Genomic DNA, 26,280 nt, shown 5'->3' with positions numbered 1-26,280 from the left:
GGCGGCACGGGGACCCGCCGGAAGAAGCAGCAGCAGCAGCTTCAGCGCGAGGCGACTCGAGCTGCGGACGCACAACGCACGCACACACACCGACCGACACAACAACACAACACAAAACACAAAACACCGGCGGCGGCACGAGCGACACCAAGACCAAGGCGGCCAGAGGGGCGGAGAGGAGGAGGAGGAGGAGGAGGAGGAAGAGGAGGAAGAGCCACCTGCACCGCGACCGTCGTCTCTCTCTCTCTCTCTCTCTCTCTCTCTCTCTCCAGCAGCTCTGTCTCTGTCTCTCTCTCGCTCCTCACCCCTCGTCGTTCCTCGCGGACCGCCGCCGCCGCCGCCGCCGCTTCCTCGTTAAGATGGCTGACCCCGCCGGCAGCAGCGACGGAGAGGTACCGGAGAGCGCGCGCGGCTTCGCCCGTCAGGGAGCCCTGCGCCAGAAGAACGTGCACGAGGTGAAGGACCACAAGTTCATCGCGCGCTTCTTCAAGCAGCCCACCTTCTGCAGCCACTGCACGGACTTCATCTGGTGAGTGTGTGTGTGTGTGTCTCTGCCTGTGCGTGTGTGTGTGTGTGTGTGTGTGTGTGTGTGTGTGAGGGGAAAGGACACAGGTGATTCACTTGCTGCTGCTGCTGCTGCTGCTGTTGCGGCTCGGTTCGGCTCGGCTCGGCTCGGCTCGGCCTCCTTTTCACACTGACAGAGCCCACCGACCAGACGCCGCAGTCTTTTCGTTCACTGTCATTGTCAAAAACAAAAACACCGCGATGCGCCATTCTCCCCCCTGTAGCTCCAGTCTCCACATCCACAATGCGACAGCTCCGCGGGCCCTAGTATAGCTGCTGTGTGTGTGTCTATGGGGGGAGATGAGATGCGTGTGTCAGGCTGCAGAACAGTTGCTGCTGCTCGGCGTTACCGCATCGTCCCATCGACCCCCCCCCCCCCTCCTCCAAATAATAATCTCTGAAACTGGAGGTCTGGTGGTGGTGGAGGAATGAAGCTGGAGAGGCAACAACACAGACACGCAGGGCCCTGGTGGTGGTGTTGCTGCGGCAGCTGTGTGGGTTGGTCTGTGTGTCCATGTGTGATTGGGTATCTGCATTATAGCTGACATGATATAGGAGTTTAATTGATTGGGTGTCCATTGACAGAAAAGAAACAATGGGCACTGTTTTGGTTATTAATTAATCACTCCAGCCAATTCTCATGCACAAAAACAAGACAAATATTGACAGATTGGATGTGAAGCTTTGCTCTGTTAATGTCACTGTGAGCTGGATATTTGTGGTTTGAATGAAACAAGTAGTCACCAGATTGTTTAATAGATAAAAAACAATCATCAGTTGCAGCCTTGATGTGTATGAATAAGTTTTTAGCATCTTTATGAATGAATTCCCCCCCAAAATCTTACATGTCTGTCTTTCCTCTCTCCACAGGGGCTTTGGGAAACAGGGATTCCAGTGCCAAGGTAAGAGCAGTATCTTATTCACAAATCCCACTGCTGCATATGGCTGTGGGTGTGTGGACGGATGTTCACTGTCTGAGGGGGAGCCCGGCTGTGTGTGTGTGTGTGTGTGTGTGTGTGTGTTTGTTGTATTCAGGGTCGCAGGTCTGCACACTGTTAAGAGCGACCTGTTGGCTCGTTGGTTGACGGCGTGTTGGTGTTGGCTGGCAGGTGTCAAACTCGAAGCAGGTGCTTGCCAACAGTGATAAATGAGAGTGAGAATCCCCAAACAGGCTCGGAGCTGCTGAAGAGACAGTGAGAGATGTAAGAGTAGAAGAGTCGGCGGAGCGGTGAAAGCTGAGATGCCCGGGTTTGGCCGAGGAGAAATGGGAGGAGGACGAACCAGGAAGTTAGATTTTCTTTGCCTCTTTTTTTTTTTTTAATGTTTTATTATTATCATCTCGGAGCCTGACATATGATTGGATTTGTATAATGAGTTTGTGCGTAGGTGGGTGGGTGATGTGTGTCTGTGGGTGGCAGTGACGGTGAGTGAGTGAGTGAGTGGGTGGGTGTCTAGACATGAACCTCTGCACAAAATGGTTTCATAAACAGGGCTTTGCTGCTCCATAGTGACACCCCTCACTCACATGTGTGCGTGTTTTTATGTGTGTGTGTGTGTGTGCTACTGTTACTGTATTGCACCAAATGTTTGTCGCTGTGCTGGCAGTATCACTTCCTCCTCCCCACTGATCTCAGACACCCACCTCAACTCATCTGGCTGCACTCATGTGACCAAACCATGTGAGGTTCAGGAAGAAAGTGGCTAAAGTTTCCACATTACGCTCTTGTGTAAGAGCTTCATTAATTGGACTACAGTTGTGCAAAGTTTGACCGTGAGGTTGTTATTTTTATGAGCAGTAAAACAAAACAAAAAGAAAGAAAGTCCCCTTGTATCTGCAGGCTGGCCACTGGCTCGTCTACAGCTCTGGTGGCGATACAGGAAATGCACTGTGGGTAGAGGTAGAGAGAATAAACATTAAACGTGTGTGTGTGATAGTGGACTAGTGTGTGGTGAATTACCCTCGACCTGATAACACATATGCACACGTAGTTGGGTAAGAACCGGCCTATCAGAGGCGCGCGCAGGTAGAGCTGATGTCAGATCAGGTTTCGTGGTGAGTTAACTGATAACTCCTAAATTTACACACCGTCTCTTCAACAAGAAACTGTTGTCTGAGGGTTGTTTGTGAAGTTGACCGTCCAACAAACTACCTGCTAAACGATGATATCGTCAGGTCTCAGGCTGAAATGTAGACATCTAGATTAACACAGCAGGGTTACATTTGATCAAAAAAAGAAAAAAAAACAAATCTCAGCGTTAACTGATTCTATAACTTTTAAAAAAATTCGGTTATCCAGTGGTCACAGCTCAAATCAGAAAATAATTTGATGGAGTTGCACCAATAATTTGAATTCTTGTCTTGCAGAAAAGGCAACTATATAAATTTCAATCTATCCAATCTATTTTTCTGAAAAAAAAAGAAGTAATTTTATAAAGTCGTTTAGGCGCAATGTTGTTATAACGGACATTTCACTGTTATCTGATTCATCGCTTACAAAAACAATCATTAGCTGCAGCGCTACAGTTTTCTCATGTTAAGTGTGTTTACTTTACTTGGATGACTATATGTCAAAGTGCTGGAGGATTTCCAGTTGAGAAAAAAAATGTTTTTTTTGTTTTGTTTACAGAAGTCTAGCTTGAAAAAAAAACATGTTATCTCAAAACAATAAACAGATTTAGATTTAGTAAAAGATTGCTCCTGATGTCATTTCTAAATATGGGTCAGACAGATCTTCACCTCTAATAAGCAATAAATGTTAATGTGGTGACGTGTAGGTTGAAGACAAGCTTTGTAAGGGCAGTTTATGACTCCTATACATTAAAAACAAATAGAGAGAGAGTTGCGCACACAGTGATTTATTTTCCCCCCTTAAATTTTTTCCTAACTGGAATGCTGCACAGCAAGTTTTACAGGACAGGTAACTGTATAGCACCTGTTATACATCAAGATGACCCAAAGTGCTTTAGACATAGGACACAATGCAAAAAAAGGATATTTTTTGTGTAAAATGCAAAACCAAAAACAGTTGTTAGTTCCACATGGATGATGCACAAACACTGTTCATATACAAAACCATCAACGAGATGAGATGAGGAAACCAGGATTTAATGGTTCAACAACTCTGTTTCAGTGGTTATGACCTGATTTGCTGTAAAAAAAAAAGTTCACATTTACGAAGAGTTGAAACTGCATTTTAGACAAAATCAAAGAGATTTATACAGATTAAAAAAACAGCCTGTGAGTTTAGTCACATTTTGTTTGGTTAAATGTTGAGATTGGATGTTTCTTCTTGGCCTTGTAAGCAGCATTTGCCCAAAACAATCTCTCCTCAAGGGCCATTTAGCAGCTGTTCTGGAGCTTTCAGTCGTATCACAACAACTACTGTTTCCAAGGGCGAGAACATGTTTCCAGTCTCAGAGTTGAGGTTCGAAGATGTTTTAAATATGTGAAATCAGTGGTTACATGCAACCTCCTCGATACCTGGGACATTTAGACAGGTTTTAACCAGTAGAAAAAACACTTTCTAAGTAATTACGTAAGTGACATGAGAGAAAAGTGTGAGTTCTTCTGTAAATGAGAAGCAGTGAGGATTGTTCTAATTGTTCAAGAGAACAAGAGGAACCAGAAAAGTTTGGATAGAGTTGAGTTGGGGTGCACGCACACAAATGATCAACTCTTGTGCTGGTTTGGAGGAATGTCACACATCTGGTGTAGACCTGTTCTGGCATGTAGTGATGAGTGTGTGTGTGTGTGTGTGAGTGTGTGTTTCTCTCAGAAAGAAACTCTTTTGTGTGTGTGTCTGTGTGACAAAGCTGTCTTCTGTGGATTGTGGGAGTGTCTGAATACCTGAGCACCAGGCGGAGATTTCTCTTCTTTCTTTCCTGCCTTCAGCTTTTTCCCTTTTTCTCAGTGCTTAGTATTGCACATGTAGGTGCTCTCAGAGCAAACAGGGGGTAGGAACACCCCTCCCCACCCCCCATGTCATTTCCCGCCAGAGGCAGATGAAGAGTCAATAGGCTGTAATTCTTGAGGGTTGGTTTTACGTGAGGTTCTCTGATCTTGAAATGAGAAACCTCACTTCTCTCCATGTCAACAAGTTGATTTCTAAGTGAGGCAAATGGATATAATATCCATCTCATGTCTCTACAAAGGCCTTTAACAACAGACCACTCAACTCCTATTAAAGCACACATGTGATACTAATAACTTAACTTGACAGTGATCTGGCATGAGTTATACACCAGGACCCTGAAACTGAAGCAGATCAATAGACTTTAGCCACAATTAATTTTCGTCATTTAAACTTTTTTCCTCATGCAACATGTCGAGTTGTTTCTGGTGAAAGTATCGGCAGCCTCAAAGTGTTTGTATCAGAGCAGGAATCACTGAATCACTGTTGACAAGAATGAAACCACATTTACACTGCATTCACCTCAGGCTGGCTACACACCTGCAGTTTGTATTTGTAGTATTTAGTAGTGACGGTTTTACAGCAGCTATTCCTCACACAGTCACATGATCACGTTTGACTTCAGAAGAAAAACACGATCGATGTCGTCAGCTGGCATGTGCAGCAAAAACAATACAGGAGAAGAAGAATATGAATGAAATCCTGGCTGAGAAGACGTTATAGGTATAAAAGTAAAGTAGTCAACATCTTGTTGCCGATGCTTCCTGCTCTGCACCCTGATCTGGAGTTGTAAATGTAAATGGTGATATTTACAGTTCCAGATTTAAGATGGGGGAGGCTCTGACATGATTAGGAGCAATAAAATAAATGCTTTTACATAACACATTTGCATGTTTTTTTTTGTGACAAATAATAATTTGCAACAACCCTTGAATCGGGCCTCACCCCCTTGATTGTTGATGGGTAAAATAAGGCCCGATATTGAGCTTAAAATTTGGCCTAAAACAGTTAAGTGTGCACCCAGACCCAGACTTAGGTGCATTGCAGGGCTACATTACGACCTGGATGTCGTCTTTGCAAGTGGACAGCTCCAGTCCATCTCCAGTGAGCGCATACGATCACATCTTACTTCCTCGTTTAAATGCAAATAAACACATGTTGTGTTGTTTTAGCTAATCTGACTGTAACGGACAAGTCCATCGTCTGTCTCTGTGTGTGTGTGTGTGAGAGAGAGAGAGAGAGAGGGAAAGAGCAGGGTAAGGTGTTACTGGGCTTACCAATGCTCTGCTCACAGCTCTGCAATGAAATAAAAGATTTTAGCCACAAATCGGTTCATTACGAAACTGCAGCAGAGGACAGACCACCTCTGAATCTGCTCTGAGTGATCAAATCTCAAATGTGTCCTCAATGTGTCGCCTGCACTTAGGAGCCGTCAACCTGAGATGGATGTTGATGCCAGGTCTGAACAGGAGAAAAAAAACAAACTAAAGACTAAAGAGTAAACACGTCCAAACAGGTCGAAACGTGATCACCGCCAACACCAACTCTGCAGGACTTGTGTGCAATCTTTGCCATGGTGTAACTAACTAACGACAGCAGCGAGGACTCATCATCTGATTCTTCTTAATGCATTCATGGTCTGTCTCCTCTGTCTTTGGGATAGCTACAGTTAAGGTTGCTCTAAAATTACACTGAAATGAGCCATTGTTCTCAGCCTCATTAAAGCAACGAGGAAAATCGTCCCTGAACGATTTGAAGCAGGAGGTGCACCGAGTGTCTCGCTGATCCCTGATCAGTTCAACCACTGAACGATCTGTGTGGGTGAGGGAGCATTTATCTGCACGAGTGAGTTGGAGCCTGTGAAGATGATGAAACTTATGTTTTGTCCGTAGTGATTCATCCATGTCTTTGTAGTAGGATATTGATCGGATAATGAATAATAAAGGCAGATCCTGATTTGCATATTAGATACTGTATTTGTGACCCGGTCACATACACAGATCTGTGTATGTGGCCAATTGTAAATGAATTAATATTGAATTTCATGTTGATTTTTATCTGGAAACAAGACACTTGAAATGACAAGAGTCTAGACTGAGTCACGCTCGGAGCAGGGATCGCCGACCTGTCGATTGCAATCAGTTAGTAGACATCAAAGATTTTCCTAATAGGATGAGAACAATAGAAAGAATATTGGTTGTGTGCATCTCACATACACTTTATTTCTGTTATTCAGACTACCACGTCAGAGTTGCTATCGTCACAAAGAAGCAGAAAAACAGAAAAATAAACCAACAGCTGGGCAGTTTTTACCTCAGGAGGCGTCAGGGAAGAAACCAGCCAGGATAAGGAGAGGATTTTCTTTTCACCTTGTTGCCAAGTTGGAAGTTTCTTTTACCGACTTGCAACTTGAATGAATAAACATAACCGTTAACAATGCTAATTAATACAATTTTTTTGAAATATGAACAAACTAGTTTTCCTCAATGCAAAATAGGCCACATGCCTTTGTTTTCAGTTGGACTTAAATTCAGTATGTTTTTTTTGAAATAAAAGTGTAATATCTTATAAAATCCTCAAGACAGCTGCAGCTTTCAAACTCTAGTTACAGCGCGTTCTGAGTTGTGCTCATTAGAAAGCTGGACTTAAGCACTTCAAGTAATTCAAATACAGTTAGCCCAAATAAAGACGACTCAAGTTGGAAATAGAATCTGGGTCGTCTTTTTCTCTTGGCGTTACAATGGGTGGATCTTGTCTTTCACTCAGGCCGAGCTCAGGGATCCTTGGCTGAAAACGTTTGGTGACCGCAGCTCTGGGAAGCCGTACTGACTGACTGAGTACACAGCAGTGGTGCTTTGAGATAAATGCTAAAATCTGAATGCCAACTGTTTTAACTTCAAGTCCAAATACTGTCTGAATGATGAGACGAGATTCTGGACATGTACACTTTAAGCAGAGTCAATATTTTTCTGCTAACAGCAACAGCTCGCTGCCTTCAGACAACACAGGCATTTTTTCCAAAACAAACATTGCTCTAAATTTTCTTCTGTAAGTACTTCACCAATAAAATATCAAATGAAATGTATAGCCATAATATTTAACTCAATATTTCACATAATAAACTTGTTAAAGCCCACAAAAAACATCAGATTAAAGGGACAACGAGGAGTTTCTATTTGGTTATAAAAAAAGTCTCACGTTAATGTGGATGAATCTACGCTACCCACACTTGTTAATGGGCCCATTTTCGATAAATATATTGTTTTGTCTCTATCGTTATTTTGTTATTTTAATTAATGGTGGAAATGCTGGGCGAGCCGACCAGCGTTTCCTTACTTTCGGTTTCGCGGACGCTCATGAGAATAACGCCGCCGAATCGCCGTTTATGGTCGGAATTACGACGGTAACTGAACCTCTTTGAACCTCTGACTTTAATTCTTGATGAATGAAAACATGAGTCCGTCTTGCGCCGGTCAAAGAATTTCACGGTGCGCGCGGAGGCTCATAAATGTAGTGTGAAAACACTTCGCTTTTCCAAAACTCCTCGTTGTCCCTTAAGTCCCATCATTCACATAATTTCAGTAAAAATGCTATGGTACACATGCGTAATGTAACGTGTTGCGAATGCTAACAAACTTGTAGCAGTAGTAATGTCAACGTCATTAGTTTTTCAGGCAAAAGTCGGTATAGGATTAAAATAAAAATAAAATAAATGTGTGAACCAAACGTCAGAGTGCTTCAACCTGAAAATGTTGAGATATCAAATAAAAACTGATCTACGTCCCTGCATTGCTCATCTGAGCTGTCATATGAGAACATTTCAAAACACAGATGGACAGGACAGAAAGGAGATCTGCTGCTAGCATCTGCAACTTCAACCAAGCTGAGAGCACTGTGGTGTGTGTATGTGTGTGTGTGTGTGTGTGTGTGTGTTTGCATTGGGGTGGGTGGGTGTAGTAGTATTTTTTCCTCCTACACTCCACCAAAAGTTGACTAGAGCGAAACATTTTTTTTCTTCTGTTGACTCGTCCTCTTGATGAACCCTGTGATTATCACCGATCTTTCCACATCACACCCCACCGGCCTCAGTGCTGTGACAAGAAGATGTTAATCTGCTGTTTTCTCCAGAAATAAGAATGAATCGCGTCTTTGTCGACGTTTACGACCGTTATAAAAACGACACCTAAACACAGCGACTGAAATGAAATGCCAGCAACAAATGCCAAAAGTGTGTCATTGATATTGATTAGATCACAACTGTGAGCTGAGCTTTGATCCTGATCGTTGGCTGATCAATGGTTGAGACAGTGCCTCTGTTATTGATTGGATGTCAGACGAGCCGGTCCAAGTTATCGATTACGAGATATGCTGGCGAGGTGACGCTGTGGTTGTTGCTAAGAAAAAGAGCAGATTATTTCAGAGTACAGTCGGTCCAGACAGTTTAAGGTGTCGTCAGTCAGTCAGCTGGCTCCTTCCTTCACAATGAATCAGATAGCTAACAGATGAAAATGGCAGATGTCGGGATGGATGCTGTGGGATGAGACTCAGGATGATCACAATAACAGCAAATGACACAGGTTGATGTTTGGTATGAAGCAGCTTCACAATTCAAAGTATCTGCAGCAAATACAGTTTCTGTATTAGGAATGGACAAATGATCTGTTTACTAGAAGAGCAGCAGCAACTGTTTTCCACATTATTTAAATTACAAATGTATACAATAAAACACAGAAGGCCTGAAGTTGAAAAGCAGCTGAAACTACCTAAGGTCAATCATCAAAAAAGTTGTTTCTGTCAGTTACTTTGTTGAGTTTTTTTTTTTTTAGCTCTACCAATAGAAACAGGCAGATATCTGGCTGATACTGATGAATCAGTGACAGTGAGATGAACTCAACTGACCCAGGTCGCACCACAACAACATGTTATGTAGCAGTGGCTCCCAGCCTTCACCACACAGCTCTGTTTCTGTTCCTAGTTTGAATATGTTTAAAAGCAGAGACTTGCGTTGCCACTGTTGAGCTTACTATGAATATGACGTGCGACGTCCGGTATTGGTCAGTACTATGCAATCAAACAGTATGTGTTCATTCAAGATATCTGAGACGATGAACATCACCTGAGTCTTGCCTGAGAGAAATATCAGTGTTTAGGAAACCAGTGATGGGAATAATGGCGTTACTAATGGTGCTAGTAATCAAAAACGTTACTGTTTGTAGCCCCTCACAAAAGGATACCCCCCGTTTAAGTGTACGTTATACACATAATTTTCAGTTCATCAACTGGTAGGTAAAAAGCCGTTTATCTGGAACTAACCAACTCAGTCAGTATTCCTCCACATAGGCAGGCTCCGCGGCGTATCACTCCGCCTCTTCCACGCGCCGCTGATCCAAACAGCTGATGGGTGGAGTGATACAGGGCGTCGAGGACCCTGCCTGTGTGGAGGAATACTGAGCCAGTTGGTTAGTTCCCGATAAAAGGGAGGCTAGGGAGGGAAGTCCAATTTGACATATTCGAGCATTTTATTAAAAAGTAACACAATAGTTACTTTTTCTGGTAATTAATTGCTTTAATCATGACATAACTCAGTAACTATAACCAATTACTTTTTAAAAGTAATGTTCCCAACACTGTTAGAAACTGAACAGGATGCTGGTTGGCGTCCATCTTTGTTTTGTGATGAGAGCTGGTGGCCTTCCCCATAGGATGAGTTGTTGTCACTGATCAGTCATTCAGTGTGTGTTGTCTTGTGTTCTTGTGCCACTGTGACATCGTTTTCTGGTTGTGCGTCTGTCTCATGGACACAGTGTCTCAATAACACCTTGGATGAACTCATTACATTAATGCTCAAGGTCACAGTGAGCTCACAAAATGAGGTTTTGGCCTTTTATGAAGTTAATCAGATCTTGATGGATGAAAGTCAAAGATAATTGTTGTTGGGACGTCTCAATATATGATTTTGGTCTTGTGAGCCAAATATCTTGAGAACCCCATGAGGGAATCCCTTCAAAATGGGCACAAACATTAACTGCCACTCAAAGATGAACTGATTAGACATTAAAGGGATAGTGGCAAATCCTATTGCTATAATCCCTATAGTCATAGCAGTAGGTTCATTACCTTTAATTATCGGTGCATGTTGTTTTGAGATCCGCGGGGCAGAGACGTGAGCTGCTCAGTGAACACAATGGAGGTGAAAGGTACAGGTCCCCTGTCCCTCATCAAACTCATCAAATACACAATCCAACAACTCAAACGCTCTCGTGGAGAAGTTGTCATATTTATATATAATCATGTATAATTATGTAAGATTTAGACACATGAAGCAAATACTTGCGCTTTTGAAATCACCCCGCCCAGCAGCCGTGTCAGGAATGTAGTTCCGGCTGCATTTGCCTTAAAAACAACTCTGTCTCGTAATGTTACATGATTATTTCATAGCGTGGTAAATGTGCAGGTCACAACGTCTCCACCAGAGTGTTTTGGAGTTGTTGGATTGTGTATTTGATGAGTTTGATGAGGGACAGGGGACCTGTACCTTTCACCTCCATTGTGTTCACTGAGCAGCTCACGTCTCTGCCCCGTGGATCTCAAAACAACATGCACCAATAATTAAAGGTAATGAACCTACTGCTATGACTATAGGGATTATGGCAATAGGAGAATTTGCGAAAATGTTGAACTATCCCTTTAAAGGTCGAAGGTCAGGGGCATGGTCACCTCTCAAAGGTGATCTTGGCCCCGTAACGTTATCCCTGTAAAATCTTGAGGGAATCTCTTCAACTTTGGTAGAAATGTCCACTTGGGATATAAGACTTTGGGGGTCAAAGGTCAAAATTCAACATCACCTGCTTGGATGTATATTATCTAATTTGTGAATTAATTCTTTGTAACAAGGGGTAGACAATATACGTAAGTTTGCTTCTTTCTGCCCCCTTTCATTCAAGAGTTACAGTATTTTATTTTATTTTTGTTTTTATGCTCGATAAATGAATGAAATAAATACATAAACTAAACTAAACCTCATGAAGCATCTTAGCCATCATTTACAGAAGGTCTTTTTATGTGACTCTTTAATCTGAAACTAGTCTGAGTGGTGGAGCAATACAACCACAGTGTCATAATTCTAGTTAATCAGTTGAAAGATTAATTTCCCTTCCTGACTGTCGGAGAAAAAATATTCTGCAAGTTGATGGAAACAATCAGTCTGTGCAGTTTATTCAGGCTTTTGGACGTTTCCCATTGTTTTTTCAGGTTTGTCCCAGGCTTTAGATAAGACACAGGAGATTCCTCAGATGTTAAATGGAGTTGACCTGCATGTTTTCTTTCTGCTATATGCCCCCCCCCCCCAAAAAAAAAACAAAAAAAAACAAAACAAAAGATATGACTCCTAAGAATTTTCTCCTGAAGTGGAAAGCAAAATATTTTCAATGCTCTAATAATTATTCTAACCATTGTTAATATTTATTGGGTTGTGCTTTGATCAGGAAATCACATGGACTTTCCAACTAATTTCTTGCTGCTATCTACAAGTCTGGGCACGTCTGCTGAACGAGTCATTCAGTATACTGTACGTCCACAGGGAGAAAGCTGACTCAGACAAAAACAACAGTCTTTTTTTAAGTGCTTATCCCTGTTTAAATTCAGTATTATCATTGCTATTTCAAAATAAGAGTTTTTGCGCCTGAATATATAAAAGTGTTTAACCCTTTATCTGCTTTTTAAGAACCAATGTAAGAATAAGACTCTAGAGACGTCTTAGCAGGAATTAGTTTTGGCCACAAGTGTTACACAGGATTCGGGTGTTTCCTGTTCGGTGTTGTTGAATAAATTACTGAGATGAATATGTAAAGTTCTTCAAATCACTGCTAAAGTGTTTGATGTGTAGCTCTGTTAACGGGAACTGCAACGTTTGACACCAGAGAAGGTTTTAGACCGCCTCGCCCTGAAGGTCACACAGCGTTGGAAGTGTCTCTCATAATTTACCACATGTGATCAAACGTGTTACCATGTAGAGCACATGTGTAAAACATGTAACCACACATTCACATGGGATTTCACATGTGATTCATATAAAATTGGGCCCAAACCACATGTTTCTCATTTGCAAATAACATGATTCCCATTTGCAAAATTTCTCACGTGTGAAAAATCATGAGTCACATCTGAAATTCATGTGGTTTTTCTATAAGGGTTTAAAAAAAATGTCTTTGCCAGTTTGGGCCGGCTTCTGTGCCTCACTTTGTGTCATCTTTACTGTTGTGAAGCATGCGCACATGCATCGTCCAGGTTGTGACGCCGTCAACCCCGGTCTGCCTGAAACTGCCAGTTTGCGTCTGCCGTTGGTTCACGGCAATTTGAAGGCAGAAATACTCAGAAATGCAATTTTACACTTACTTTTCTGCTGATATGTCCTCTAACGTCAGAAAAACGCCACAGGAACACGTGAAAAGCACAAAAAACATGATTTTCGGTTTCCAATCGCATTATCTGGGTGTCTTAGTCAGATTTGGAGAAGTCCGGTATTAGTTGGACTAACGCGTTTACATTCAGTTGTCGGGTTATAGTCGGATTAAGGCAATAATTTATTTTTGGTTTTTAGTCCTGGTGTTGACTGATTTATTTTCCTGCATCATCTAAAATCACTGTACTGATATTAACAAGGTTAAAAACTCGATTTTCAGTCTCGGTGACATGACTGAAAGCAGCGTGAATGGGCCTCAGAGCACAGAGAGCAGTTTGGGGGCCAGTGTTTTATCAGGTTTGGATCGTCATTGGTCGTGTTGAGGCCTGAGTGAAGATTACCAGCATCTCGTCTCCATCTGTGGTTTTCCGACTGGTCGTCATCCAACATGGAGGAACTTCCTGTTGCTTCCTGTTCGATGTCAAACTGTCGGCCCGCTGTCGTCCTGGCAGTTTATCGCTTCCCAGTCTTCCCACTCTGGTTTGCTGCTAGCGCCGTCAGTCAAAACGAAAACGGGGATGGCGAGTGTAGACTCGACTGTAGGGCTCAGCTTGGTTGCTAGGCAACAGAGCACAGACCTCCTCGGCAGGTCACTAGGCCTGTCTTTCAGTGTGTCGTGTGTACGCACGTGTGTGCATGCACAGGTGTGTGTGCGTGTGTGTGTGACGGCGCAGATTTGTGATCAAAAGGCTGTAAAGTGTGACTTCACTTCTTCACGCTGCGTTCTGCTGCTCCACTTCTCTTTCTGGTTTTCTGACACACTGCAAACACACACACACACGGCACGCACACATGCACACACACACATGAATTCTCCACCCCCTCACATTGCCTCAAACCCAGCTGTGCCCCCATCCCTTCCTTCCTGCCCACATTCACACACACACACTTGCGCACACGCAAACACAGACACACACACTTGCACACACGCACACACACACAGCCTATCTCTTTCTTTGTTTGACTTTTTGTTTTTTTAATCCTCACTCTTTCTTTTCCTCCTGTGCTCCGTCTCATTGTCGTCGTCCTCTCTCTCTCTCTCTCTTTGTGTTTCCCTTCATTAACCCTCTCTCTCCTCCTCACTGTTTTCATTTGCATTGTGCATGAGTTCAACCACACTACACCGACCGCACCGTCTTCACACTGTGGTGTCGTCGTCGTCGTGTCTTTTTGTTTTTGAGCTAAAAACTGCACCAGCTGCAATTTGCGACTGTGCGTCCAGGTTGTCCACACACACACACACACGCACAGACACACAGATAAACACACACACATATGCACAGACATAAGCTCTGTCAGTTAACTGCGAGGAACCTGTGGAAAGTGCTGCCAGTGGCCACGGTGCCTCATGAAAATGTAACGAGAATGTGAATAATTAAGATTTAAACCAGAGCGTAATGTCACCCTCTGTGTGCGTGTGTGCGTGCGTTTTTTAGTTTTTTTTTTAGTGTCCAGTCCCTGCTGTTACAACATGTGTGTTAATATTTGCTTTATCAGTTTGCGTTGACGTCTTCTTGACTTTAAATGTAAAAATACATGAAACAAACCACAGAGTCGCACTGCAGCGGAGCAGATTGTTCCTCACCGATCTGCCCTATTTCTCTAAATGGAGTTCTGGTGTTGGTCTTGTTCACGTCCTCGTCTGTAGGAAGTGGTTTATCAAAATTTAAAAAGGATTTTTTTTTTTAACTTTATATCAGACCCAGTGAGGGAGACAAACCCATGGGTGGCTTTTTCTCACGACACTGTGTGCACTTTAACGCTCATATACTGATCTGATCTGATCTCGGCTCTGCGGGATCAGCTGCTGCCGCTCGGCTCAGTGAGAAACAAACACACACACAGACATTAGACTATTGATCACTTTTAACCACAGTGACAAACATTTTCATTAAGATTTATCTGCAGCGTAATCAGGAGCGTTGCCGCTTGTGTAAACTAATAAACGTTTATTGCCGCGTGCAAAACAATATAGGAAAAAGAGAGAGTGTTCTGGCGATGGCGGGTCTAGACATGGAGGAGTAGGAGGTGGAGATCTGGGGGTGATGATGAGTTGGGCCTGTAAAAGGTGGAGGAGGTGAATGGTGCAGCAGGAAACGGACTGAAATGATAGCGGACAGCAGGAGAGAGAGGGGGCAACGTGATGGTTGAGAGCACGATGAGATCTGATTGGTTATTGAACACCTGAAGTCGGCTGCTTTTAAAGCAGAAGTAAGCGGAGTGTTTGTGTTAATATAAGTCTTAAATAGTTATATCTTCCGACAGCAATCACTTATATAGAGTGTTTGGTCTGAAACACGGGTCTGTCAGTCACTCTGCTCTGCTGTAAGCCGAGGAGAAAACTTTCCTTGTATCCTACAACCTTTATCCAATGAGGAGAGAGAACGGCATAAAGGGGCGGTCCTCTCTGTGTGTGCAGCCAAGGGATGCGCGTGAATGTGGTGACGTAGGGACGAGGGCGGGGACTGCTAACTCCATCGGCTGACAGGAAGTTAGCCAAAATGACCGGATCACTTACTTCTGCTTTAAGGAGTGGGGTAAAAGAGGGAATTGTGGATGCAAGCGGAGCAGATACAGTCTTCTTATCAATCAATGAATTGATTGATGTTTAAAATGTTATAACATACTGAAATATACCAGTTACAGTCTCCTGAAGCTGATGCATCCAATAAAACGGTCTACGATAGGCCTATACTAGATATATTGAAGTTACAAAAAATAGACACAATAGCACCAAATTCTCACAGTCTGGAACTTGTAACAAGGAAATGTCTGCTGTTTTTGTCGATGAATGACATTATTGTCAGGACAAAACAAAACATTTGCATGCATGGAAAGTCACACAGACACAAACCTGTCCATCTGCACACATGTCCACCCACTCATACACACATATTTACCTTGAGATACGATTTACAGTGTTACTGAACAATACATTGTACATTTATATCACATTTCACTGTTTTTAAAAAGAGAGGTAATTTTTTTTTTTTAAGAGTTTCCAGTTCCCTCAGTTTTATTCAATGACCCAGGAGACGTGAAAAGGTCAGAGAGACGTCCTGTGGTGAAACTCACAGTTAATGAACGAGTGACTTTGTGCCATAAATCAGAAAATGAATCAAATACCGAAGACGATGAATGAATTAATGGTGGAGAATACCAAACACAGCCAGAGTTTTCATCTGAATCCCTTTTTATGACAAAAATGTCAAAATATTATCTGATTTTAGTTTCTCAAGTGTGAATATGCTGCTGGTTTGCTTTGTCTTCTTGGATTTCTCTTCTCAGCAAACTAAATCTGTTTGAGTTTTGAACTGTTTGTTGGGTAAAACAAACTCTTTGAGTGTGTCAGCTTGGACGATCATTAAAGAAAAATAATCAGCAGATGAGTCAATAACAGTAATTGTCAACTTCAGCCCTGGTGACTTTGACACTTTAGCATCAAAAGGCAATTCACGCTTCTCTTAGACTTTGAAAGTCGACTCATTAACCCAGAGATAGAAGCTCTCACTGACTTGTTGATCCCTTGCAGTAAAGAGCAAGTTTATTTTGCACGAAACGTCTAAAAACCACACGTCACTGTGGTTTCCAGATGTAAAACCTTTTCACATCGCATCCAAAGTGGTGAAAAGTTATGAAGCTGCTCACAGTGAGACCAAGGGAGAGACCAAACTTCACACTTTCTTTCCCCTGATACTATTATTTGTGAGACAAGATTTGTTTTGTAAAACGTCAGCGAAACGCTCTGACTCATAATTTGAATCCACAACCTTGCAGAACGAACGTAGCCACTTGCTGTTTTGCATGAACTCCAGTTACTAAAACAGACGTCCATCCTCAGGTCAAATTTCCTTTTTACATTTTTTGCAAATTCTTTCTTTAAAAAAAAGAAGAAAAAAAAAAGAGTTCCCTTGTGTCTTCACCAGCAGCGACCCAAGGAAGCATTCATTTGTCCTTGCAGTTTCCTTATCAAGGGGTTGGGATCAGCATCCAAGTGCTATATTGGGCCGAGAGTAGGCATGGTGTTTATTCCAGTCAGTCACTACGCTGAGTGATTCGAGGCAGCGAGCAGGAACATGGAGTCACATCAGGTGTTTGGAGTGCGCTGCCGTTTGGAGCTGCCAACGTGGGAAGTTTCCTCCTGTGGCAGATTGGTGATGGGCTGTGATTATATGAGACGACGTCCCGCCAAGCCGGGTTTAAATTTAATATCAACCAAACCGGAGCAGAAACAAACTAAATATAGACGTCGCCGCCGCCGCCAAGCGAGCGAGCAGAGGGGACAAATGGAAATGCGAGTGGCCTATTGTGCTGTGACTAATGCCACATAATTGACATATTGATTCATCTCTTTGTTGCTATTGTGTCGCCTGATTTGGCATCGCAAGGAGGCCAGAGTTGATGTTTTGCCTCTTTTCTCTTTGCTCTCCCTCCACAGTGTGCTGTTTTGTCGTCCATAAGCGCTGTCATGAGTTCGTCACCTTTTCGTGTCCGGGAGCCGACAAGGGACCCGCCTCCGACGTAAGTAAAAACACACACAAACACACTTCACACCAACTCAATTCTCTGCTATTTAGTTCTAGCCAGAGATAAAAAAAAAGAAGAAGTAGTTTTCCTGAAGGAGTTTTGTGATGAACAGTGAAGCTCATCGCTCCACCCCGGTCCTCACGTTAGATATTCATTATGCACATTGGTTAGTGATTGTTTTGAATCATGCATGTTAATAATATTAGCAAGGTCAGCACTGGCCTTTGGTTTGTGTGTGTGTGTACTTTGATGTAGCTTCCTGTTTGAGCTGCCCAGTGAACACAGACACACACACACACACAGGATTTTGTGTGTGAGGACTGTGAGGCCCCTGACCTAAATTAAATAACATTATTAACCTGATAACATTGACTTTATAACTAGGGGAAAAAAAAGTGGTTGACCTTTGACCTTCCTTTGAAGCCATGAAAATGTGCTTACAAAGCATCACACACACACACACACACACACACACACACACACACACACACACACACACACACACACACACACAGATGTAACCTCTTGTCTTCTCCCCAGCTGACCTGTTGGCTCTAAATCACATTGAGACATGTTGGTAAAGAGAAAATGTGCTGCCTGGCAGCCTCAGGTTAATGAGCCAATATCTCTTCATTCGCACACGCGCACACACACACACACACACACACACACACACACACACACACACACACACACACACAATCACACTCACGCATGCACACACACACGGACACACTCGAGAGGCATCATGGGTTTTTGAAGTAATATTCACTGATGTTTGTTAATCTCATTCTCTTTATTGTTTCTGTTATATCACCAGAGCTGTTCATTTCTTTCCTATTTTTGTTCGTCCTCCTCCTCGAGCTCCATCAGAGCGTCATTTTCTGTTGGACACTCGAACGCCGTTTAGATTTTCACTCTCTGTCGAAACAGAGACAATTTATAGAAGATCAGACACAAACACAAAACCTATTCACCTCCACTGAGACGCACATAGGGCTGTCCTAAACGATTATCTTTCTCCCAATTAATCTATGTAATCTATAAACTATTTTTTCGATTAGTCAAACGATACATTTTTCGACTAACCTAGCGATAAATTTTTTTGGTTGACGATTATGAATTTACGAAAACCCTGTGGTACGCCATCTCCGTTTTACAAAGGCTGCAGTCGACCAAGTCATTTCGCTTCTCTTTAAAATATTTCTGCACTTTTGACGTCAACCGTTTTTTTGGCTGTTTGGTGGTGCCACTGCCGCCTTCTTCTCCGTCTGAAAGGCTAGGACCTGGAACCTCCGCAAATTTGTTCTATTTTTGAACATTACCGTCTGCTGTTTGCCTTAATTGCATAATCGACAATAACTCGGTATGGTATGTTGTACGTGTCGACGTACAGTATATACGACACCGAAGTAATTGATTAAGTCAATTAATCGGGACAGCCCCAGACACACACACTAAACGTGACCTTTAAGTCGCAGGATGATTTTTGCTGTTAAAGTGTCTCATGGTGTTTTCACATCAGCTTTTCCTCACATCCTCTTGTAATTTTGAATGTATGGCATGTTGCGACGCCAATACACAGTTGTGTAAGACTCTTGCTTCTCTCTTGAAATGAAAGGGAAACTATAATTATGCACAGTGCAATATTTTACACAACAGTGAGGTTCCACGTTTATGACAAATATTACAACACCATAACCATAACCAGGTCAATAAAAAAAAAAGAAAAGTTTTCCTGTTTGATCTGAACTGCACTGAGCTCTGACCCCTCAACTTGATCAGAGCCTTAAAGGGATAGTTCAACATTTTGGCAAATTGGCCCATTGCCATAATCCCTATAGTCATAGCAGTACTGTAGGTTTGTTACCTTTAATTGTCGGTGCAAGCTATTTTTAGAACGGCGGAGCAGAGCCGCGAGCTGCTCAGAGCTACGCTACAGAGGCTCATGGGATTTCTTGGTTTCCCTCATCAAACTCATCAAATACACAATCCAACAACTCCAAAACGCTCTGGTGGACAAGTTATGACCTGCACATTCACCACGTTATGAGATAATAACAGAACGCTACGAGTTGTTTTAGAGGTAAATTCATGCAAAACTGCTGATGCGCGTGCCCATCGGGGGCAGTTTTTCAGCAAGCAGTCTCTGCATTTACCTCGAAAACAACTCTGTCTTGTAACGTTCTGTTATTATCTCATAGCGTGGTGAATGTGCAGGTCACAACTTGTCCACCAGAGCGTTTTGGAGTTGCTGGATTGTGTATTTGATGAGTTTGATGAGGGAAACCAAGAAATCCCATGAGCCTCCATAGCGTAGCACTGAGCAGTTCACGGCTCTGCTCCGCCGTTCTAAAAATAAAGGTAACGAACCTACTGCTAAGACTATAGGGATTATGCCAATGGACCAATTTGCCAAAATGTTGAACTGTCCCTTTAAAATGACTGGGATGAACTGGACCCTGGACGGCAAGAGGCCGCTGGCATCAGTGGTCGACGTCACCGAGACTCTTGAGGCTGAATGGGAGTGAAACCCTGCAGCCAGTTTCTAAATGAGTGCACATAACTATAAAATAAAAGTGTGCAATGTTCATAAACTTTATGTGTGAAGCGTAGATTAGATTAGATTACATAGTAACTTTATTGATCCCAAGGGAAATCCAAGAGTCGTCAGTCACACTTTTGAAAGAGCAAACTTGACCTGAACTGTTTAATACAATCTTAACTTTCTTTCTTGCGTTTTGCACAGAGCCAAACAAAGATCCCAGGCAGTAATGATCAACAGTCGTATCACACAGTGGTTCTGTGACAGATTATGACCGGTCCCATCCTGAATCCCTGAATTACCACACACTAATTTCACTCATTCATACCATCATAAACTGTGGGGTAAACAGACACTGAGAAGGTGCGAGTTGTGCAAGAGCAAATACTGAGTAAATAAACAGAATAATTAATAAAAAGGGATAATGATAATTGTAATAATAACAGGAAGGGGAAAAAACGGGAAGGGAGGGCGGAGGTGCTCAGTTACTTTCTGCAACAATAGACTCGATGTGAACTAGGAAGGAAGCCCATTACTGTAGCAAACCTTTCAAGGAGAACCTAATCTTTTCTCGTGTAATACAACGCAATACTTCCCATTTATTATGAGTGGGAGGTGCAGAGCGAGACCGACCTGAACTATTTGAACTGTCATATATAAGATTTTCTTGTAATTTGGGGGTGTGAAGTGACTTTTTTTAAATGCAGGACCTGAAGTCGCTCCAGTGAAACCACCTGTGTGACTTTGACAGTGAACTGAAATGTCTCCTCTCTCCTCTCTCCCCTCTGTCTGTGTCTGTGTCTCTGCAGGATCCTCGTAGTAAACACAAGTTTAAGGTCCATACCTACTCCAGCCCCACCTTCTGTGACCACTGTGGCTCCCTCCTCTACGGGCTGATACACCAGGGCATGAAATGTGACCGTACGTACACAAACCTCTTTCTCTGTGTGTTATAAGCTCTGCATGTGACAGGCGAGCATCTCCACTATTTAGTGTTTCAAACCTGTGCAGGCAAAACGAATGGGTTTGTAGTAAAATGCAAAAATTAGGGTTTGCACTGAAGTGAAAATACGTCTACGTGCTCCTCTTGTTATTGCTCTGTCACTGTCGATTTTGTCATTTTTTGATTTCATACTTTTTTCCTCCGTCTTACATATCACCACTTCTTCTTTTTCTCAGTTCAAGACAAGTCCTGAAAAATGATATGCAGCAAAAAATAATTCTGGCTTCTTTTCTACAGTAGAAGCGCAAGGTTTTTAGGATGACAAAGGGCGCTTTCATTCTGGACTTGTTTTGGTTCAGTATTAAACAACCTCTGGTGCATTTGCCCCCTCGGTGCGGTTTATTTGGGGTCAGTGTGAAACCACAGTGAGTGTGTGGTCCAAATAACTGAACCAAGAGAGGGGTCTCTGCTGCCTCTGGTACGGATTGTTTGTGGTCTGAAAGCAGAAAGTGGATCAAGCAGATGGTGTTTTCTTTGTAGATACGTGATTTTTAACATGAACTTAAAAACCACTGAATGCACCTGCAGTTAAATCTGCTGCTCCTTTAACCTTTGGCATCCGATCAAGTCAAGTAAAAAGTGTTTGTCATAGTGATTCGACGACTTTTAATATGGCTGTAGCTGACGCCTCCTTCCGACCTGTATCCACTTTCCCAATCTGCAGGCATTGAAGAGTCTTAGAAAGCATTTAATATCTCAATAAAAGGCTGCAGGATATGTCATCTTCTCCACTGTGGGCATGAATGTTATAAAACTTAGTTGTTTTGTTGTTTATGTTTCAATCTGCAGCATCAGGACTGCAGCAAACACTGCTGCTCGCTACAGCAGCTACAGGGCTTAATGTCATAATGGAGAAGTGTCCTTTTCAATTATCCAATAATCCATTTTTATGCAGCTTATCTGGGTCCAGATCATTGTAATTTAATAATATATATCATTAGGAATTACTCTTGTATACCGCTGGGAGGCAGTGGAATAATGTAATGTAATAATCAATCATTTTTGGCCGAATGGTTCTTAGTTGTTCATCAGAAATTCAAACATCAGCCTGAACAACAACTAATCCTTTGTGAAATCATTGGCTATCACTTTAATAATTAATTTCAATATTGATTCGGCTGAACTTTCACTTCAATTTAGTCACAACAAGAGAAATAATCATATGTCAAACAAATATATAATCTGTCTCTCTGTTTTCTAGTATTTTATATTAATATTGCATTATATTACTTGTGATACGTGGATTATTGTCTGTAGTCGATCATTAACACATTCTCTGGGTTTAGGTTTGAACCTGCTCATAATCCAGAGCGACATGCACTTGGCAAATGGATATTATCAGTGTAATGACTGACAGCTGGAGATATTATCAGCCTCGTGCAGCAATAAGAGACGAGTTTTTACATGCCTGCTGTCGTCATTTTTTTTTTTTTTGACCTTTTGTTTGTCATTTGCAACAGGCAGGAAGTGGGTTATACCTCTGCAACACTATTCAGTGGGTGTGCAGTTCCTCGTCAGTCGTACCTGCGCTGTGCAATTCGAAGTGTTTGATAGACTTTGACTCGGCCCTCTTTAAATGCTGCCTGCAGCAGTTCACACATCCATATTCAGTCAACAAAACAACGCGTGGCTAAAAATAGCTCATAAAAGACAGAGTGAGGCAGAAACTCTTTGACAAAAACGTTTCAGAGCTAAAAGTATTAATGTTTTATAAAAATAGACTGTATTGAATTTTTTTTCCACTTTATCTGTTTCCATTTTGTAGTGTAGTACACACACTTCCTCACACACAAGAAAAGAGCAACCCAAACAGAAAAAAAATCATTGTTTTCACCATAAAATATGACAGTTAAAAATTTCACACTGTTTTCACATATAAAAAGGTATGAATGGCAAGTGACGACACGTTGTTCCAGCTGTGTGTAATAAGTCTTATCTGCTATTGGCAATATTTAAACCTGAAATTCAGTAAAAAGTAAGTAAACACTTTTTATTGAAAGAAGAATGTGACAAGTGAAAAAATGAATGTCATATTTTGGTGACAAAACAACAATATGAACTTAGACACCAGTAAAATACAGTTTGCAGAGACTGACTAAAATGTTTCTTTAGAGTTAATTAAATCCACATTGAACCAATAATAAATACATAAAAAGCTACATTAAAATCTATCGCTGAATGCAGAATTATCACCTTAAAGAAGTGGGCTGGAAAACTAATATTACATACTGATGGTATTTGATGCCAGACCTTTCATGTATAAATCTTAGACAGTGTTGCAAATATCTGAAATATCTTATCATAAATCAAAGTGTGAGTGGAGCCCACTTATTGACCTGTCCACCCATCCATCCATCTATTTGCTTAGTTTCTCCTGCTCCCATGTATTGATGAATGTTTCATCATTTAAGTCTGTTGTTTTATAACCTATCGAACTGTATGAAACAAAGCAAGATATAGATAAGTCAAGTCGAGCGTTACATCGGTGTGAATGTAAAGGGCAGGTCTATATTAATGCACCATGAAGCCATTTTTATTTAATTCAGATCATATGATGTTAAACAAATGGAGTCTGAAGTGCTCATTTTGCTTCAGTAATAATACTTCAGAGGTGCTTGTGAAGCTAAATTGCCTTTTGAATTACCCCTTTTCTTTAATGTTGGACTGACCTTTTATAGTTTTGGAGAGTTAAATTAGGAGCTTAGTCTCAGTTGGGAACTTTTAGTGCCTTTTATGAGAACTACTCGTAGTAAAATAAGATCCCATCTGATTACGACCTGGTGTAAACAAACAAAAAAAAGAATGGAAAGGAAAATTGGGAGAGTGGTGGTTGTTTCACAGGGGTATTGTTAGGTTGTATATTAATCCATGTGAACAAGCAACATATGATTCGAAGTACTGTGTTTCTTGCAAATTTTATTTTCACTACCAAATGAGATGGGGTTGTCACTGAACAATGAATGTGGATACATTTTAAACTTAAACAAATTTATATTATACAGTTAAAGTTGGGATGAATGAAGAGTTTTTATATCTTTGGTAGTTTCACCGCGAGATATTTCCATTGTACATGTCACTGTTTAGAGATGGTGATTGTTTCCTGAGGTTTTTTGTGATAAGTCTGATTTAGCAGGTGTCTCTCTCTTTTTAAACTAAAATGGTTCAGCACCTACAGCCATCCTAGATAGTCTCACCTTGTCCACCTGATTAACTCTTCTCTGGTGTCTGGCTCTGTCCCGGCTGCTCTTTAACATCATCAGGAAGAGTAATCTTGACCCATCAGTTCTGTCAAACTATAAACCCATTTCCAAGCTCCTTTTTTTGTCAAGATTTAGAAAAGGTAGTGTATGAACAGCTGCGGCACTCAAATGACATCTCTGAAAGGTTCCAGTCTGGGTTTAAAGCACAAAAACAGCCCTTCTTAGAGTTTTTAATGACTGTTTTATAACTTTTGGTTCTGGTATCTCCGCTGGTCTGGTGCTCTTGGACTTAACCGCTGCATTGGATCATAACATTTGGTTATCACGTCTTGACCTGAGGTATTAAAGGTGCAGCACTCAAATGGTTTGAATCTTACTTGATCCCTGATCATATGGGCTATACAATACACCTCTGCTGCATCCTCTCTTAACTGTGGGGTGCCTCAAGGCTCCATCGTGGGTCCCATTTTCTTCCCAGTTTATATGCTCCCCCTGGCGTCTTTATTTAAAAGATATAATATATAATCATTTCTCTGTTTTGCCGATGATCCACAGATCTACCTCCTCCTTCAAACTACCAGTTCTGCCTCCATCCAAACTCTGCTGAACTGGCTCTAAATTACTATACCTGAACCTAAAGAAAGTCCAAAACAGAAATTTTATTTAGGGCAATATCTAACCTTTTAGATGGCTTGGACATTGCCCCCTACTGTCACCTTGCTGCAAGGAACCTCGGAGTCACATGTTTGACTGTGCCTTTTAAATTTGACAAACAGATAAGCTCAGTTGTCAAATCGAGCTTCTTTAACCTTCTTCTTGTGTTAGGGTCACCACCCGGTTTTAGGTTTTTAATGCATGAAAGTACCCCATAAATTTGTTTATTGCATCAAGGCTTTTTGACATTGTCAGAAACCTCTGTTTAAACTAAATAAATATAAATAATAATATTTCGCAAAATTCCTGAATGCACTGATTAAAATTATGACATTTGTGGTGTTAGGGTTAGGGAGTTTTGATAAGAACAATAATGAGAGTTAAAACTGAATTTGTAAGTGTAAAACCAACCCTTTTCATGGATAAGGAAGCCCAGCAACATAACCAAGAGATGAGAAACAAATGGGATGATAAATAATTGTTTTTAGTGTTTTTAGTGTGTGTTACAGCTGATTTAAGACTTTAACACAAGAGGTGGTAGCAGAAAGCTAACACAAGACAATGGTTAATTAAGGCTCCTTAGAAAGGACCAGTGCTACCTCCCCCCACTTCGAGAGGGCAGTTCAACCTTTTATTACCTGCCACTGGAGTACAGTAACTCTCTCTATGTTGGACTGGACCAGCAGTCACTGTATCGCCTGCAGGCTGTCCAGTGCAGCAGGCAGATTGTTGATAGGGAAGAAAAACGGCGTGACCACATCACCCCTATACCGGCCTCTCCGCACCACTGGCTCCCTGTCCAGTTTAGGATTCAATTTAAAATTTTATCACTTGTTTTTAAAAGCCTGAATGGATTAGCTCCACCTTACTTATCTAAGCTTGTCCAGCCTCATACGCCAGAGGTCAAGCAACCAGCTGCTGCTGCTGCTGCTGCTGCCGCTGCCGGTCCGCCCCAGAACCAAACTGAACAGTAAAGGTGACAGAGCTTTTTCAGTTTCAGTTTTCGCCCCAAATCTATGGGATCATTTACCATTCAACATAAGAGCAGCCCAAACCCTGGAGTATTTTAATCACCTACCTCTTAAAAGACACCTTGACCTTTATCTTGTTATTACTATAGCTTTTATTTGTATTTTACCTTTTTATAATGTTTTTGTTGTGTTAACTATTATTGTGGTTTATTATGTTCCTGTATCTTCCTGTCATTTATATTGCTGCCACTTTGTTTATATTTATGTTCTGCAACATTTAAGTCAACAGAGGTTGTTTTAAATGTGCTATACAAATAAAATTTGAGTTGAGTTGATCAAAAGCTCTTACCAAGATAGTACCTGTCGCTCTGCTCCTCCGTCCAACACGTTTTCCCTCCCTTGAGTCTGTAAATTATTAAAAGGGAGTGTGGCTGATAGTAACAT

At 41.8% G+C, this 26,280-nt stretch overlaps 1 protein-coding gene across 2 annotated transcripts in view; it reads left to right on the top strand.

Annotated features, from left to right (window-relative positions):
- Positions 1-26,280, top strand: part of LOC146992058 (protein kinase C beta type-like) — a 42,347-nt gene continuing 16,067 nt past the window's right edge. For both annotated transcript variants that reach the window (XM_085783264.1, XM_085783263.1), the window contains exons 1-4: positions 1-529; positions 1,435-1,466; positions 17,375-17,457; positions 20,818-20,929. In XM_085783264.1, coding sequence (XP_085639390.1) covers positions 360-529; positions 1,435-1,466; positions 17,375-17,457; positions 20,818-20,929 — 397 coding nt within the window. In that variant the 5' untranslated portion in view covers positions 1-359. The remainder of the gene's footprint in view (positions 530-1,434; positions 1,467-17,374; positions 17,458-20,817; positions 20,930-26,280) is intronic.

Source organism: Trachurus japonicus, chromosome 1, assembly GCF_045865225.1.
Source record: "Trachurus japonicus isolate A0001 chromosome 1, Traja_1.0".
NCBI lineage: Eukaryota > Metazoa > Chordata > Actinopteri > Carangiformes > Carangidae > Trachurus > Trachurus japonicus.
This window is presented reverse-complemented; position numbering and strand designations above follow the sequence as displayed.